This window comes from Symsagittifera roscoffensis, chromosome 2 (genome assembly GCF_963678635.1).
Source record: "Symsagittifera roscoffensis chromosome 2, txSymRosc1.1, whole genome shotgun sequence".
In the NCBI taxonomy this organism is placed as follows: Eukaryota; Metazoa; Xenacoelomorpha; order Acoela; family Convolutidae; genus Symsagittifera; species Symsagittifera roscoffensis.
This window is the reverse complement of record NC_087063.1, coordinates 58,690,189-58,705,683: the sequence shown is the minus strand read 5'-3', so window position 1 is coordinate 58,705,683 and position 15,495 is coordinate 58,690,189. Positions and strand designations below refer to the sequence as shown.

Below are 15,495 nucleotides of genomic sequence, written 5' to 3'. Positions count from 1 at the left end.
GCCTTAAATGTTTCATAATATTTCAGATAATCGCATGAAGACAGCATCAGTCTGGTGTGACATTTTGACCGGCAAAAATGAGTCCTCCGCCAAAACAGTCCACGACATGTGCTACAGTCCCGACGGCGCCCAGGTGATTGTTGCGGCCGGCAATCACGTAGTAATATATGATGCGATTGAAGGAACTGTAATCAATGCTTTGAAAGGTCATAAAGACACAGTTTACTGTGTAGAATATGCAAAAGATGGAAAACGTTTTGCGTCCGGATCGGCGGATAAGCAAGTCATTATTTGGTCCAACAAAGGCGAAGGTATTGTGAAGTACCCACACAATGATTCGATCCAGTGTCTGGCGTATAATCCGGTCACTCAACAGTTGGCAAGTGGGGCTATTTCGGATTTCGCGCTGTGGGCCCCGGAGGCTAAAAATGTGACGAGGAACAAAGTTCCTGCTAGGATAACTTCCTGCAGGTACGTGTGGTGTTTTGTACTTTGTAGTTTCAGTTTCCATAGTTTTGAAATTTGAATTATTTGAGAGCTTAGGTTTATAGCTTAGATCGGACGCCTAAAACTGAACCGGAATGAGATTTTGCAAAAGAGTTTTTTTGCTAAATTAATTGACCATTAAAGCTTTCGTTTAGTTGGACGAATGACGGCCAATATCTGGCACTTGGTCTCGCAACAGGTGTGATCAGTTTGCGAAACAAAAACGGAGATGATACCAAGGTCAAAATAGAGAGACCTGGAGGTAGCTCTTCCCTGCCCATTTGGGCTCTCCAATGGAGTCCCGCCAAAGACGATTCTCAAGACATATTGGCAGTAGCAGACTGGAACCGAAAGCTTTCATTCTATCGACTAAACGGAACGTCGGTCAGCAAAGACGTTGACATTAGATTTGACCCTTTGTTTCTGAAATTCTTCGCGTCCAATGATTTTATTGTGTGTGGTGGTTCGGGTAATGCCGTGAGTTTGTTCACGAAAGAAGGAAAAGAGATAGGAGTTATTGCCGATTCGAAAACCCCCAATGTCCTGGTAGATAGTTGGGTAACATGTTGTGCACCGCATCCGGAAGAAAACGCGGTAGTGATTGGTACGGCATCGGGTAAAGTAGCGAAGATGGCGATTACATTTAGCACTGTTCATGGGTTATACCGCGAACGATACGTGTACAGAGTTGGGGTTACTGACGTGATAGTTCAACATCTGTTGACCTCTGATAAGGTCAGAATTCGATGCAAAGAATTGATAAAGAAAGTCGCCGTGTACAAAAATAAACTAGCTATTCAATTGAATAGCAGAATTCTTATCTACGAGTTGAACGATGCAGACTCTATGACATACAGGATCCACAGTATGATGCACATGAACATAGATTGTAACCTGCTGGTCGTTACATGTGAACATGTAATCCTATGTATGGAATCAAAGCTACAGTCCATAACTTTTGATGGAGTTACTGAACGTGAATGGATTCTAGACTCATCGATTCGGTACATCAAAGTTATTGGAGGCGCTAAAGGTCGAGAAGGCTTACTTGTTGCTCTCTCTAGCGGTCAAGTTCTGCTTGTGTATATAGATAACCCATTTCCCATAAGCGTGCTGAAGCATTCATTGCCGATTCGTTGCCTGGACATGAGCTCTCAACGAAAGAAAATAGCAATTGTCGACGAGGAAAACATGTGCTTAGTTTTCGATGTCAAAACTAAAGAACTTCTGTACCAAGAACCGAATGCAAATAGTGTAGCTTGGAACACACACAACGAGGAAATGTTGTGCTTCTCGGGGAAAGATACATTGAACATAAAAGCGTCGACGTTCCCAGCTCACCAGCAGAAAATGTCGGGATATGTTGTTGGTTTCTGTGGATCCAATGTCTTCTGTCTCGGATCTGCTTCTACGATGACTTCGGTCGAAGTTCCCCAATCGGCCGCAATGTATCAGTACCTAGAGCGCAAGGAGTTCAGATCTGCATATGAAGTTGCATGCCTAGGAGTTACAGATACAGACTGGACAAACTTGGGTAAACAGGCCTTAGACGCGTTACAATTGGAAATAGCAAAGCAAGCCTTCAAGAAGACGAGAAATCTGACAATGTTGGAGCTGATTCACTCGATTGAAGAGCGAAGTCGAAGGAACCCAATTACAGAACCAAATAACCAAATGATGTTCCAAGCGGATATTGCAGCCTATAGGGGCGAGTTTTCAAATGCAGCTAAAATGTACAGAAAGGCGGGTCAGGATAACAGAGCGGCCACAATGTATACTGATCTGAGAATGTTCAAAGAGGCTCAAGAGTTCATGGGTGATTCGACCGAGAAGGAAAAGAAAGAGTTGATTTCAAAACAAGCTGAATGGGCAAAAACTACGAATGATGCTCTAACTGCAGCGACAATGTTCTGGGAAGCGGGACAACGACTGAAAGCTCTGGAGATATACGGAGAAAGTAGAAATTACAATGAGTTACAGAATAAGTTGATATTTTTGGACAAGGCAGATAAGAATGAGCTGAAGTTATGTTCGAGATATTTCAAAGAGGGAGGTCAGTTAGCCTACGCGGCTGAAGCTTATCAGAAGCTGGGCGACAAGAAAGGTAATAGCAAGAAAGGCGACAAGAGCAAGTGACTTGTAATCCGGAACTAGACCTTTTTTTCTCATAAACAACTCTTCTTACATATTATGCTGCACGTATTTCTTCCATTGCACGTATATCACTGACTGCATATATTTCTTACCTTGTACAAGCTGACACGCTCAAATTCGAATAAAACTATTTTCTAGATCATTCAAGGTGGAAACTAATTTTCAAAATTTTTTGAAAAAATACTGATTTGTTTTTGAATTTGAGATATTTGTCTTAATTTCTGTTGGCTCTTTTTCCGTTTTTTTTTTCCAAATGCATATTACCCTCGCGATAAGCAAGGGTTTTGCAACCGGGTACTAATTTTTTTCCCGTAATCAACTTTGTCCACAGATTTCGCATGTGAGTTGAATTAGCACGCGTTTTACTGCAGAGATAAACGCAGTATGTTCATGTTAGGTATATGCCTTGTGTACCTGTCAGGGATTGTGCCAAAAAATTCGTTAGTTTCAGCTTTAATTCCGTCGGCTCATTTTCCGAGTTAATTTTTTTCAATTACTTTTTGTTGGTTTTTAGAAGAATGATTGAAGTCTTACAAAATGTTTTGAGCAAATCTAGATCACTTTCACAGACCCTTCGTTATAAAATTGAAAACTTAAAAAATGAAAAAAAAAATTAAATGGTCGAATTTTTTTTGAAATTTAAAAAAGATATATTTTTATTGTTTTTGTTTTCAGTTTGCACAATAACTTTGGTTTTAACCTTTCATGCTTTTGTTTGTTCAATCAGCTGTTTTTATCAATTTTTTTGGTGTAGGTAAATGAGAGTATGTGTTTTCGCAGTTTTTTATTTTTTGTTAGTTTGAAAAAACAACAATTGAAATTATGTTCTCATTGCTTTTTAGCCCATATTGTTTTGAAAAGTACTGGTCAGAATCTTCGGATTTTTTTCAAAAGTTTTTTCAGGATAGTGTTAAGATCACATTTGTTGTGTTTCTAATCTAATTTGTCTAAGCTTCTGAAAATTTGAATAATATCTTTCATTTACTTATTTAAAAAGTATATCAGAGTTAGTGGTTTTTGGTTTCTTTCATCAGTGCAGTTTACCAATGGTTTGATTGCGTGTCTTCGGAAGACTTCGATGAATAGTAGGCAGTAAGTAAGTTGGAGGTAGGCCGATTTTGTTGCTTAACGTTTTTTAAAATGTTTTTCCAACTGTTTCATAATCTGATTTTTTGATAACTTTTTTCTTGACTTGCCATTTTTGCATTGCAAGTGGTGCGAAGCTCTGAGTCGCATCGCTGTGTTTTATGTGGTTCACTTTTCAGGCAGTTAATTTCCAATGTTTGGGTTTTTTTCATTCAAAGAGTTTTTTCTATAATTGAAACTTGGTCTGTTAGTAAATTAAGCAACTCTGATTTTATATAATTTTTTTTGTTTTTTTTTTCGTTAAACGGGTTCTGCTATTGTTATATCGGTTGCGTCAATTCATAATGCCTACTTTTTAGGCTACCTTTTAACTGTTTTTGCCTGCTTCAATAAGATAGGGCCATGAAAAGTTTGATTGTTACTTTAGCGATTTGTAATGTCATATTGGGTATCCACATTTTTTCCAACCTATGTCGCAGATAGAGATGCTCATTTTTAGCGGTGTTTTTGCTTTTTTATATATCTGGTTAACTTTGCTTCTTAGCTTTATATTTTAGTTTCTTGCTTATTGCTGACTAGTTGCTGTTTGATAAAGATATCAATCAAAATGAAAATGTTAGTGTGTGACATATCGAAAATTTTGCTGTGTTCGCCAAAATTCCAGATTTTTCCGAGATTTAGTTCAAGATTTTCATTAAAAGGTTACCAATGGATAGGCTGGTTACTACTCTGCTCTTATAGTCGGCTTCTCTCTTTTTTTTGCTTTTTGGGCATTTTTATTCTCGGAAGCTACCATGACAAATCTGAGATTGAGGATTAAATCAGAAGAGCTTGTTTTGGGTATAAGTTTTGGATAAGCTGCTACGCCCTATTTTTGGTAGAAAAAGTGTTTTGGTATTCTAAATTTTGACCGTTTTTCAGAATATTTTTCATTTTTTTTCGAAAACGGCTGCCAAATTAATGTCTTATTGAAAGAACAGAGTGCGAGTCTTCGCTGCACAACTGGTGTTGCCCTATTTTCTTAATAAATAAAGTAATCTCCTTGAAAAAAAACAATTTTTGATATTTTGCTAGTTTTTTTTGGGAACTTAGTGACTTTGAATTTGTTTTTTGCCTTAGTTTCCACTCGGTCATTGATTCTTAATTTTTGTTAAGGTCGTTTATGAACATCATCCGAAACAAAGGTATGAGAATTTTCTTGATTTTTGAATTGCTTCTTTTTTCTTTTCAATATCTTGTTTTTAAGAGTGAACGTAGTGACTACTGTTATATAGGTCTTGCTGATTTTTTTTGTTTTTTTTCTGAAGTTTGTTCATGCTCGCTTTTGATTTTTCGCGGTTTGACCTGTGACTTCTAACTTCGAAAATGGTAATTAATTATCAGATTTACCCAATAAAAATTTTACTTATTGATCCAGTTTCTCAAATTAGCTTACTGTTTACAGAAAGTTGTCCATCATAAATTGTTCTTTAATTTCAAATAGCTGTGATGGCCATCTATTATTTTCTTCGAAATTCAAAAGTTGAAGATTTTTGAAAAAAAAACAAGTCCATTTTTTTAAGTTTCATTGCGTTCATTACTCTTTTCCAACTGTCATTTGGCAATGTTTTGAATGGTATCGCAAGTGTTGCGAAGCTCAGCTTTACCTCTGTGTAACTAAATATTTTTAAGAGTCGATGAACGTAGTCAGACTTTTATATAGGTCGTGATATTTTTTTCGGATCAAATTTACCTTTTCGCGGTTTGGTTTGACTTCTGATTTTTCAAAGTTCAGTTCGTTTTTTTTTTGTTTATTAAAGGGAAGATAAACTCCATGTTAATTTCACGAAAAAGTGGAATTCAAATATCGAATTTTGCAGCGAAATAAAAGTTTTACCGATTGATCCAGTTTTCTCAAATTGGGTTGATTTTACCAAAAAAGTGTCAATCATAAAGTGTTCTAGAAATTCAAGAGCTTGAAGGCCATCTGTTTTTTTCTTTCGAGTGCTGAGTTTTATAAAAAAAGATTTTCTATTTTTTTTTTTTCAGTTTTGTTTGCGTTCATTGACTCTTTTCCAACAGTCTGTTGGCTAATTTTAGCATATCTAGCTGCTTTATTTGTGGCTAATGTTCGCAAGTTTTCAAGGGATCGTAGCTCAGATGCGAGGACAGTGGTCAAGTTTTCTTGTCGTATGATCGATTCCGTCACAGAGAAAGTTTTTCTAACTGTCAGTTGGCTTTGTTCGAAATTATGAAAAAAAAACAGATTTTGACGAACGATTTTTTTTTTCAAAATTTTGTGATGTTGGTTATTGCTGTCTTAACCTTAGGTTTTTCTTCTCAAGCAGCATTTTTTTCCTTGCAAAATTTTGCAGGGAACTAGTTCTGAGCTAACTGTTGTTCTACCGATTGATTAAGGGAATGTTAATTGTAGTTACTGATTCCAGGCCTTGTTGACCTCTTCGTACAGTTCCATTCATGGGAACAAGCTTTTGAGTTCGTGCGCAACAACCCTGAATTCAAAGAGGACGTCTTCTTCCCCTACGCTAAACACCTGGCTGAGGAGCAAGGAGACTTCGAGCGTGCACAAGAGTTCTTCTTCAAGGCAGGCAAAGAAGAAGAGGCCGGGAAAGTTCTAGAAGCTTTGACCAAAAACGCTGTTGATCAAAATCGGTTCGAGGACGCAGGATTCTTCTACTGGAAGCTATCGGCTATGTGTATAAAAATGGCATGCACTCATGGCGAGAAAGAACAAGCGATGATGTCGAAATACTACAGCTTCCAGAAACTGGCTACAATGTACTACACCTTCCACGCAGTTCATAGATACACTGAGGAACCATTCACGTCTCATTTACCCGAAGTTCTCTTCAGTATTTGCAGGTTTCTGCTGCATTCCATGCTCGAAAAAGGACATTTCAGTTTCGTTCCAAAAGGCATATCAAAGGTGGCTACCTTTTTAACGCTTGCAAAGCAAAGTTCCAACCCAAATATCGCTGCTTATAAACTGGCGAGACAAGCGTATGATAACTTGCAACGGTTGAGCGTACCTGTTAAGCATCAGGAGAGCATAGATATTGGAACTCTTAGTGTGAAAGCGAAGCCCTGTTCTGATAATGCGGAGGTAGAACCTCTGTGCTTCCGATGTCTTCAGAAGAATCCCTTGCTCAATAGACTGGGTAACTCGTGTGTGAATTGCAAGCAGCCGTTCAACTTTTCGTTCATTGGGTTTGAGATCCTACCACTCGTTGAGTTTGTACCTGAAAGTGGAATTTCAAGAGACGAGGCCATGCAACTGATATCTTTGGAACCACCAAAGTGAGTACTGTATTATAATTCGTGTCAAATCTTGTTTTTTTTTCTCAAAATGAGAACTGACCTAAGTTTTTCTCAGGAAATATCAGAAATGGCACTCAAGATTGACCTATATGAAATACCAGTTTCAAAAAAAAATCGATTTGCTTGTATCTGGCAAATTTTTTTGTATAGCTTAAAGTTAAGACGATTTGTCCACGAGGGATGTGATCTTGCACTATGTGCCTCGACTATGTGATCTTGCAGTAAAGAGGCAGAGAGTTGGCGGCTTTCCCATTGCTTTCTTCTTTGGTGTTAGAAAAACAAAAAATACGGCTAATGGTTTTGTACTTTCCGAAATGTTTGGACCCGAAATAAAACTGATTAGAACCTAATAAAAATAAAAATGATTAGGTCCGGAAAGAAACCAAATCAAGACCGAGACTTAATCCGACAGGAGAACGGATACGAACAACTTCGGCTTGGAGATGACGAACCTCTCGGTGACGAAGGAGACGACGAAAGTGCAATGGAACGACTCATTAACACCGAAATGATGTCACTCGGGGCACAAGACTCCTATGAAGCAATCCGAGTCAGTCGAGACATTCTAAAGTCTCTGGAACCCACAGCGGTTCTAGTCCAGAAATGGGACGAACCGCTGCAATGGCAATTTCACTGGATGCGTCTGAGAACCCAACCTATAACGGTCTGCTCATCGTGTCAGTTCATGTTCTTAACCGATGACTGGTTTCTAGCGTCTCTGTCAAAGGGTCACTGTCCTTTTTGCCGGAGAACCAGTTCAAGAAATGATCACATCGCAAGCACGAATTCTAACTTATATGTACAAAATGGACTCCCGTCTAGCAACGGATACCTAAATGGAATTCTGTAAATGAAGTGTAAATATTTTGTGCATATTCATGAAATTTATTTGGCTTCCCAATTTTGAAACTCAACTAAGCCTTGCTAAAGACTATTGCTGCCTTAATGCGAATTCTGTATTGGGATGTCTATATTCCTTGTAACTCTACTCTCGCGTGATTTGAAACGGCATTAAATGTAAATATGTAGAAATATTGTCAATTAAAATTTCTAGAAATTGTTGCTGATTAGACCAAAGCTGAGTAATAAAGGGAAACCCGACCAAGAAACCTGAATCATAAGTGGATTATTCTTATTTCTTTTTGCTTCTTTATTCTAAAACTGTACTACTTCAAAGAAAAAGTTCGAGTACTCGGCAAATTGCTGTATATCTTCCGTGTGCTCCATGGAAGGGGAATTTTGTTTCTAGTAATATGTGATCTTGGTGTTTTTCAAGTTCTGCTTGATGTGCTTCATCTGGAAAAACTGAAAGTTTACAAGGTTTCTGTTTGTTCCTTCGTTTGGTGTTAAGTTGAGTCGTTTTAATTCGTTTTTACAGTCTTGAGGGCTGAGATGTAATAATATTTCAATATTACTTTGGTAGAAAGATTCGTGATCCGATCTATTTTCATTTCCGTTTGAAACTTGTGAACTATGTACTTTCTTTTCGGAAAATGTTGCTGTAAATTTGTATCCTGTTAGTGTTGTCGCTCGGGCTTTTGAGTATAGTGTAGCTATTATATTGGTTGTTTCTATAGCTTGCGGTTCGGATTCACATTGTGTGACTTGATTTACAGCATATTTGTGTAGTGTTTTTTGTTCGTTTTCTTCACAATCGTAGTGTGTTACTAATAAATCTTGGAGTCCTGTACGAGAGGGATTTTTTTTATATTTACATATTGTCATAATAAGTGATGTTGAAAATGTGAGAAAAGTTAGAAATAGCAGAAAGATATCTGTTCTACTAAATAGATTACGAAACATTTACATAGTTATGAAGTTATCGTACCTGAGGAGGTTATCAAGTATTGTGGAGAGGGTTATATATACTTCAAAGGAGTAGAAAATTTAAAAAAGATTGCAAAATACTATGAAAAGTATGAATAGGTTTTCTATGATATTAGTTAAAAATACTGTAAATTTTTTTAGAAGATTTGAAAGGTTTATTAAAAGTTTGAAAAAAATTTGTTTGAATTTAGTGACCGTTGTTGAGAGAAGACTTGAAGAAGTGATTTGGTTTGTCAAATCTTTTTCAATTTTTTGGGGCTAAATTCGAGTGTGGTCGGATTATTTATTGATTTTTGCTAAGTGGGTTGGATTTCGTCAAGTGTTGCTGAGGGGTTATTTTGAGATGTCGGGGAGATCTTCGTAGCTTTGTTTTTATTTATGGAATAATTGGGGGTATCCAAGAAATATTCATACCTTAGGCTAAATGATCATGTGCTTTTTGTTCTTTAGGTTAATTTAATAATTTTGCTCGAGGGGTTTGTGAGTGTTAAGTTGAGAAAATATTGTTGATCTTTGTACTGCTTGATAGGGAAGGGTTGTAATATTGAGATTATATTTCTTTTAGTTGTCATTTTGTAGCGGTTTGCTTATTTTTGACCTGGAGGTCTTGACGTTAGTTATAGATAAGCTTGGAGGTGAATATGTGTCGGCTAATAAAGTCGTATTGCTATTAATAAAGTGTTTTATTCGGGACGATTTCTATTGGTTGAATTTGAACTAGATCTGTTCGATTATTTTTCAGCATGATATTTTAAAAATGTGGATTGTGCAAAAGAATTAAAAGAAAATTATGGAGATTGAAAGTGAAAGTTATTTTTTAAATTCGACTTTCTTTAATGTTTTGGATTGTGGAATGAAGGTTTTATAGTTTTTTCCTGGTTGACTTCTGAGTCGTGATGATTCTGTATGTTCAGATTTTTCTTTTTGATCTTGTGGTAAAATTTTTTCTGTCATTTTCCTATTTTTTCTTTCTTTTTGAGATATTTGTGTTATTGGCTTAAGAGATATTTGGTTAACATTTTCTTTTATTCATCTAATTTTGAGCTTGTTTGTTCATCGGTGTGGTGATTTAGTTTAGTTTCTGAATTGTTTTGAACAATTTTTAAAACTGTGAAAGAATATAGTTGTGTTAATTCACGGAAGGCATATTCTTTTGGGTATTAAGGTTAATAGGTTATTTCGGTGTTGAATAATTTCTTTTTTATTTGTGTCGATCAATTTGTATGTGACATCAGTGGGTTTCTCAATTATTTGATATGGTCCTTTTCGGAGCAGTTGTAACTTTTTAGAAGTTCCTTTTTTTGTTGTAAAATTGGGAATTAAAACAAATGTTCCTATTTTTAGATTTGTTGCTGGTGTACAGCGTGAATTAATTTGGGTATTTGTGTTTTGTCTTTGAAGTAATTTTTTGTTATTTTTTGATAAATTTCATTGTGTTTTTCATCTCTATTTAAAATCCATTCGGTGTGGGTACCGAAAGCTAATTTTAAAATTTGTGGATGATGAAAGTGTTCTTCTTCATGGGTATGTAGTGATAGATTATAACAAATTGAATCTTTGTTTGGTTGACAATAACCTTGTGCATTTTTGTGGGCGTTTGCTGTAAACGTTTTTGGTTTACGTGGTTTTTGGTTGAAAACCATTTCATATGGTGATATTCTCATTGTTGTTGTAATTTGTGGATTATATGAAAGTGGAAATAATTTTACATCTGACCATTCAGTATATCGGGTATCATTTCCATTAATGATACATCTGAGGTATTCTTGTAATGAACGGTTCATACCTTCGACTAATCCATTTGTCCAAGGTGCATGAGATGTACGTGGTTTATGTTCAATGTTATAAAGGTGGCATAATGTGATGATTTCATTATTTATAAATTCAGTGCCATTGTCTGTGACTAAAATTTCGGGTAATCCAAATTTAGCTATTCAGTGTTCGTAGAGTGTTGTATATGCCTAATAAGCATTACAATGGGGTACTGGATTAAGTGCTACATAATGTGTAAATGCATCAACAAACACCATGATATATGAGTTTCCTTCTGAAGATGGTGAAATTGGTCCTTTTGTGTCAAATGATATTGTGATTAAAATCAAGACTTTGTCCTTTAAAATCTTGTTTTTCTGCGATTTGTTTTTGATTTGGATAGGGTTTATTTAATTGGCATATTATACAATCGTTGCATAAAACTTTTATTCAAATTGGTGCTTTAGGAAAATAAACATTTTGTATAAAATTAGAATATGTTTTTCTGATCCAGAATGTACTTTTGTATTTAAGGTATGGGAAGTATTAAATGCGATTAGCATCATACTTAAAGGTAGACATGGTACTTTAAAATCAGGTGTTTGATATTCTAGAATGTCTGTGTTTTCATTTATGGTGGTATTATTAAATTTTCTGAAATATTTAAGGAGTGTTTTGTATCAGCTTTTGTTGGCTTTGTTTTATATTTGTGCCATGATTTGAGCTGTCTAATGACGGGGTCAAGGTTTAGGTGTTTTTGTAATAATTCAAGTGTTATTTTTTCTGTTGTTGGTAGAAAATTTTTTTCTATTTCGATTTTTTGTAGGGGTATTGCATCAAGTGGGTCATGAAGATTAAAAACTTGATTTATCGTGTATTTTGAATCATTTGGTAGCGGGCCTGAAAATTTTATGGTATCACAGGTTTTCCTTTTCTGTTAAAGGAAATGTGTCTTTTTTATGTGGTTGTTGTTTATTTCGTTTTTGTTGAGTATTATTTTTGATCCAATGTGAATATGGAATTTGCTTGAATGTAGATGTTCCTAATAAATCAACTTCATAATGGTTGCTTTGACAATCTAAATAGAGTGGAAAATGTTGTAGATTGTTTTTTTTTGTGACTGATCTATGTCAGTTTTTACTGCGTATTTACATTCTAATCGAGGTGAAGTTTCATCTTAGGCGAGATAAAATTATATGTTTTGTGGTATTTCGAATGTTGTTTTTCTTGTTAATAGTTCAGGTGGTGTATTTCTACTAAGAGTATCAGGTAGTGCAAGATTTTATCCTGCTGTCCATACTATGATTGCATACTATGATGGGCATGATTGCATGAAAACATCGTCTAAATACATGATTGCCTTTCTACTAAGTATGAGTGGTCTAAAAATTTTACACATGAAGGCTGAGAAAGCTGCTGGTCCTATGGATATACCATAGAATAATCTATTAATTTCGTATTGTTGGTTTCCAATAACGAATTATGTTAATCGTCGTGATTGTTCATCGAGTGGCATTTGGTTATATGCACTATTCGTGTCTGCGGTTGTGAAGTATTTACCGTTTATCTTTGTTGAAATTACTTGAATTAGTTCTATTGGCCAATTACATTTAGACTCATCAATGAGTGAATTGAGATATCTGGCGTCTAGAACTATTTTTAGTGATTCTCCTTTAGCGTGAATAATAACAGGGTTTTTAAAGCTGTTGCCTTTTGGTTGCTCTTCTTTGTTTACTGGAGATATGATTTCGTATTGTTCTAGAATGTCAAGTAATCTATTAACTTTGTCATGTAAGCGAATTGGTACTTTGCTTGCTCTTTCTTGTTTGAAAACTGCGTCAGGTTTCAAGGGTAAATGTAGTGGTGAATTTCTTTTTCCAACATCAAATTTAGATTTTGCTTAAACTGCTGGATATCTTAACAGTAAATCGGTTAGTTTTTCAAATTCCTTCTGTGTTATTTGAGAGTTTTGAAAATTGAACATTGTTAAGAATTTTTGTTGCTCTTCTGTATAGTGTGATATTTTGATGTTGGTTTAAAATAAGGTGTTTTTGTGAATTAGTCTGTGTTCTTTTTCATTGCTAATTATATTATTAATTGATAATTCTTCATCGAGAATTGTCGATTGACATATATCTAGTAATTGTAATATATTATTTACTCTGTATGCTACTTCTTTTCTGGGGAAAGTGTTGCATTGGTTTCACAATATCCTAGAAGTCCTAAAGGTAAAGTTATTTTATATGGAGAATTTTTATATACATGAAGAGAAATTATATCGGAGTTTGAGCTTTTCATGTGTTTTATGGATGAAATTGTTATTCAAAAAAATTTTTGAACTGGTCTAAATTCAAAGTCAGACATATATAGATGTTGTCTGTTTTGACTTTTGTCGTTATGGTGAACTTGTTTAATCGGAAATTCGTAAATGTATCCTGAGAGTGGCTTAAGATGTTTTCTTGCTTTATTATAGATGGCGTAAAACTTTGAAAAGAATGGTGGTTGTTTGTTCTTTGGAAGAATGTTAAAGCGGTGTTTTGCATTCTTGTATATTTATCTTTTATATTAATTTTGCTGTCTTATATTTTGATAGTTGGTATGTATTTTGTGATGAATGGGATTCCAATACTATTGTGTTTTTTATCTGTGATATGGAATATTTGCTTAAATGGTTTGTTTAGGAGTTTGTTTTGTTCCATTGTTTTAGTGGGAACGAGGAAAAATGGAATTTTTCCGTAATTTGTTAAGGTTGAGCCTTGTGCTGTTGCTAGTCTACTGGTTGTTTTTACAGGTGTTAATTTTGGATGTAGAGCTTTGATTTCATTCCAAGTTGGAATATTTATGATATTCGATTCTGCTGCAGAGTCTATTAAAAAATCTTTTTCAAGGTCAGGTGGTTGAAAATCTTTACTCTTTGGGCTCTTTAAAAAAAAGGAGATTGCCCAAATTTTGTCTTTCGGTGGTTCTTTTGGTATATTTTGGTAAATTTGATTTATACTAGAACATGGTAGTTGTTCTTTTTCAGGTGCGTGTAACGTCGTTACATCATTTACTATTTGCCCGATTGGAATGTTACTATTTCTGGGTCTAGTGTGATAATCTAAAGGTAATTTCAATTGATTTTCGTAGATATGTGAATGGAAAGGTTGTTCATATGTAACGGTTTCAGAATCATTTTCAACCTTTAACATGTTGACTAAAATTGTGTTTCCTGTATCACTTTCACTATCTGTAGATTCGCAATTAATTTGGTTTAAATGTAATTCAGTAGTTTCCGTGTTATCAAAAACAGGGGGGTCTGAGTTTGTTTCTTCAGTTGTTTGTACTTGATTTATTTGTCTCTGCTGTTTTGTTGTATTGCTTCTCTGTTTGCTCTGAGAATCTGGGTAACGTGGGTTATTTCTATTAGGTGATTGAGAGTAGTTTTTTGTCTATTGTTATAGTTTGAATTCCTATTTTGTGAATTTTCTCGTGATCTATTTTGATAATTGTTCTAATTAGATCTTTGGTGATTTGATCTGTTGTTTGAATAATCTCGTGATCTATTTTTTTGATATCGTTGATTTCGATTATTTGAGTAACTCTATTCCTATTGTTGGAATAATTTCGTTGTCTATTGTGCAATGAATTTCTTGATATATCATTGGAATAGTGTCTATTCCTAGAGTGTGATTGGGAACTGGTATCGAACGAATATTCTGGTCTGTTTGAGTTTGATCGTGAATAATTAATTCGATACTGATTATTTCGACTATTTAATCGACTATATCTGTTTTGTGAGAAATTACGTAAATTTCTTTGGTCTGGTGATCTGCCTCTGTAGTTAGAGTTATAAAGTGATTGGTTTCTTGAATAGTTTGAACTGTTTGGAAGTGGTTTTCAATAACTATTATGACTGTGAATGTTCTTATTTGGTAAATTTTGATCTTTTTCCATGTACTGATAAAATGATTTGTTTGGTTCCTGTACTTTTGTGGTTTATTCTGGTTGTCTTGTTGTTTTTGTCTGCATTCAGCAATGCTATGTCCGTATCTTTGGAAATAGTTACAGCAATTTTTAAATGATGGTTCACTTTTAAAATTTGGGTTTTTCTCGTATTTAATCAAAATTTCAGTGATTTTTTCGGTTAAATCTATATCTGAATTGTGTATATGATTTATTTGTGTTGTAGAGGTTTGAATTTTAATAACATATTGTTTTTTGAGATTTTCTGTTTCTTCTAGTTTCATAGCGACTTTTGCTTTTTCTAGTTTATCAACTAGTTTTTTTAAATCTAAATCTGGTTCTCGAATTGAGGAAGGATGTGATGCTCTCTTTTTGATTGCTATTTTTTGTAATTGAGGTGTTAGAGTCATCATTAAAATTTCTGTCATTTTTTAATTTTTATAATCATGAGTTTTGAGTGAATATGCTTTTCGGACTAGTGTTTCGATCCTTACTGCTAATTGTTTGATCGTTTCGTTTGGTAGTCTACGAATTTCATTGCATTAAACTCTTTGATGCTGTTTGTTCCTTTCAGATTCAAACATTTGTGAGAATTGTTGTGTGAACCTTTTCCAATCTGATATTATATCTATAGGTAAAACTGATATTATTTCGATCCTTACTGCTAATTGTTTGATCGTTTCGTTTGGTAGTCTACGAATTTCATTGCATGAAAATCTGTGATGTTGTTTGTTCCTTTCAGAATCAAACATTTGTGAGAATTGTTGTGTGAACCTTTTCCAATCTGATATTATATCTATAGGTAAAACTGAAAACCATTTTTGAGCTGCGCCATCAATTGTGGTTTGTATTAACGCTGTGCGTCTGTGTATCCAATTTTAGTGAAGTGGTGTATTTATTGGTTCAGGTCCTTAATTTGAGATTAGA

The 15,495-nt window shown here is 34.8% G+C and overlaps 1 protein-coding gene across 1 annotated transcript; it reads left to right on the top strand.

The window, feature by feature from the left end:
* Positions 1–30: 30 nt before the first annotated feature.
* On the top strand, positions 31–8,151 carry LOC134839414 (intraflagellar transport protein 122 homolog). Its single transcript, XM_063854952.1, has 4 exons — positions 31–471; positions 642–2,590; positions 6,153–7,023; positions 7,414–8,151. The coding sequence occupies exons 1-4, from the start codon at positions 35–37 to the stop codon at positions 7,892–7,894; spliced, it is 3,738 nt and encodes a 1,245-aa protein (XP_063711022.1). The 5' UTR covers positions 31–34; the 3' UTR covers positions 7,895–8,151.
* The last annotated feature ends 7,344 nt before the right edge of the window (positions 8,152–15,495 follow it).

Bases quoted from the DNA above. Each gene is read 5' to 3' on its own strand.
- LOC134839414 (XM_063854952.1), top strand. From the start codon at position 35: ATGAAGACAGCATCAGTCTGGTGTGACATTTTGACCGGCAAAAATGAG. The intron at 472-641 runs GTACGTGTGGTG...GCTTTCGTTTAG, and splicing joins GCTAGGATAACTTCCTGCAG to TTGGACGAATGACGGCCAAT. The intron at 7,024-7,413 runs GTGAGTACTGTA...AAAAATGATTAG, and splicing joins ATATCTTTGGAACCACCAAA to GTCCGGAAAGAAACCAAATC.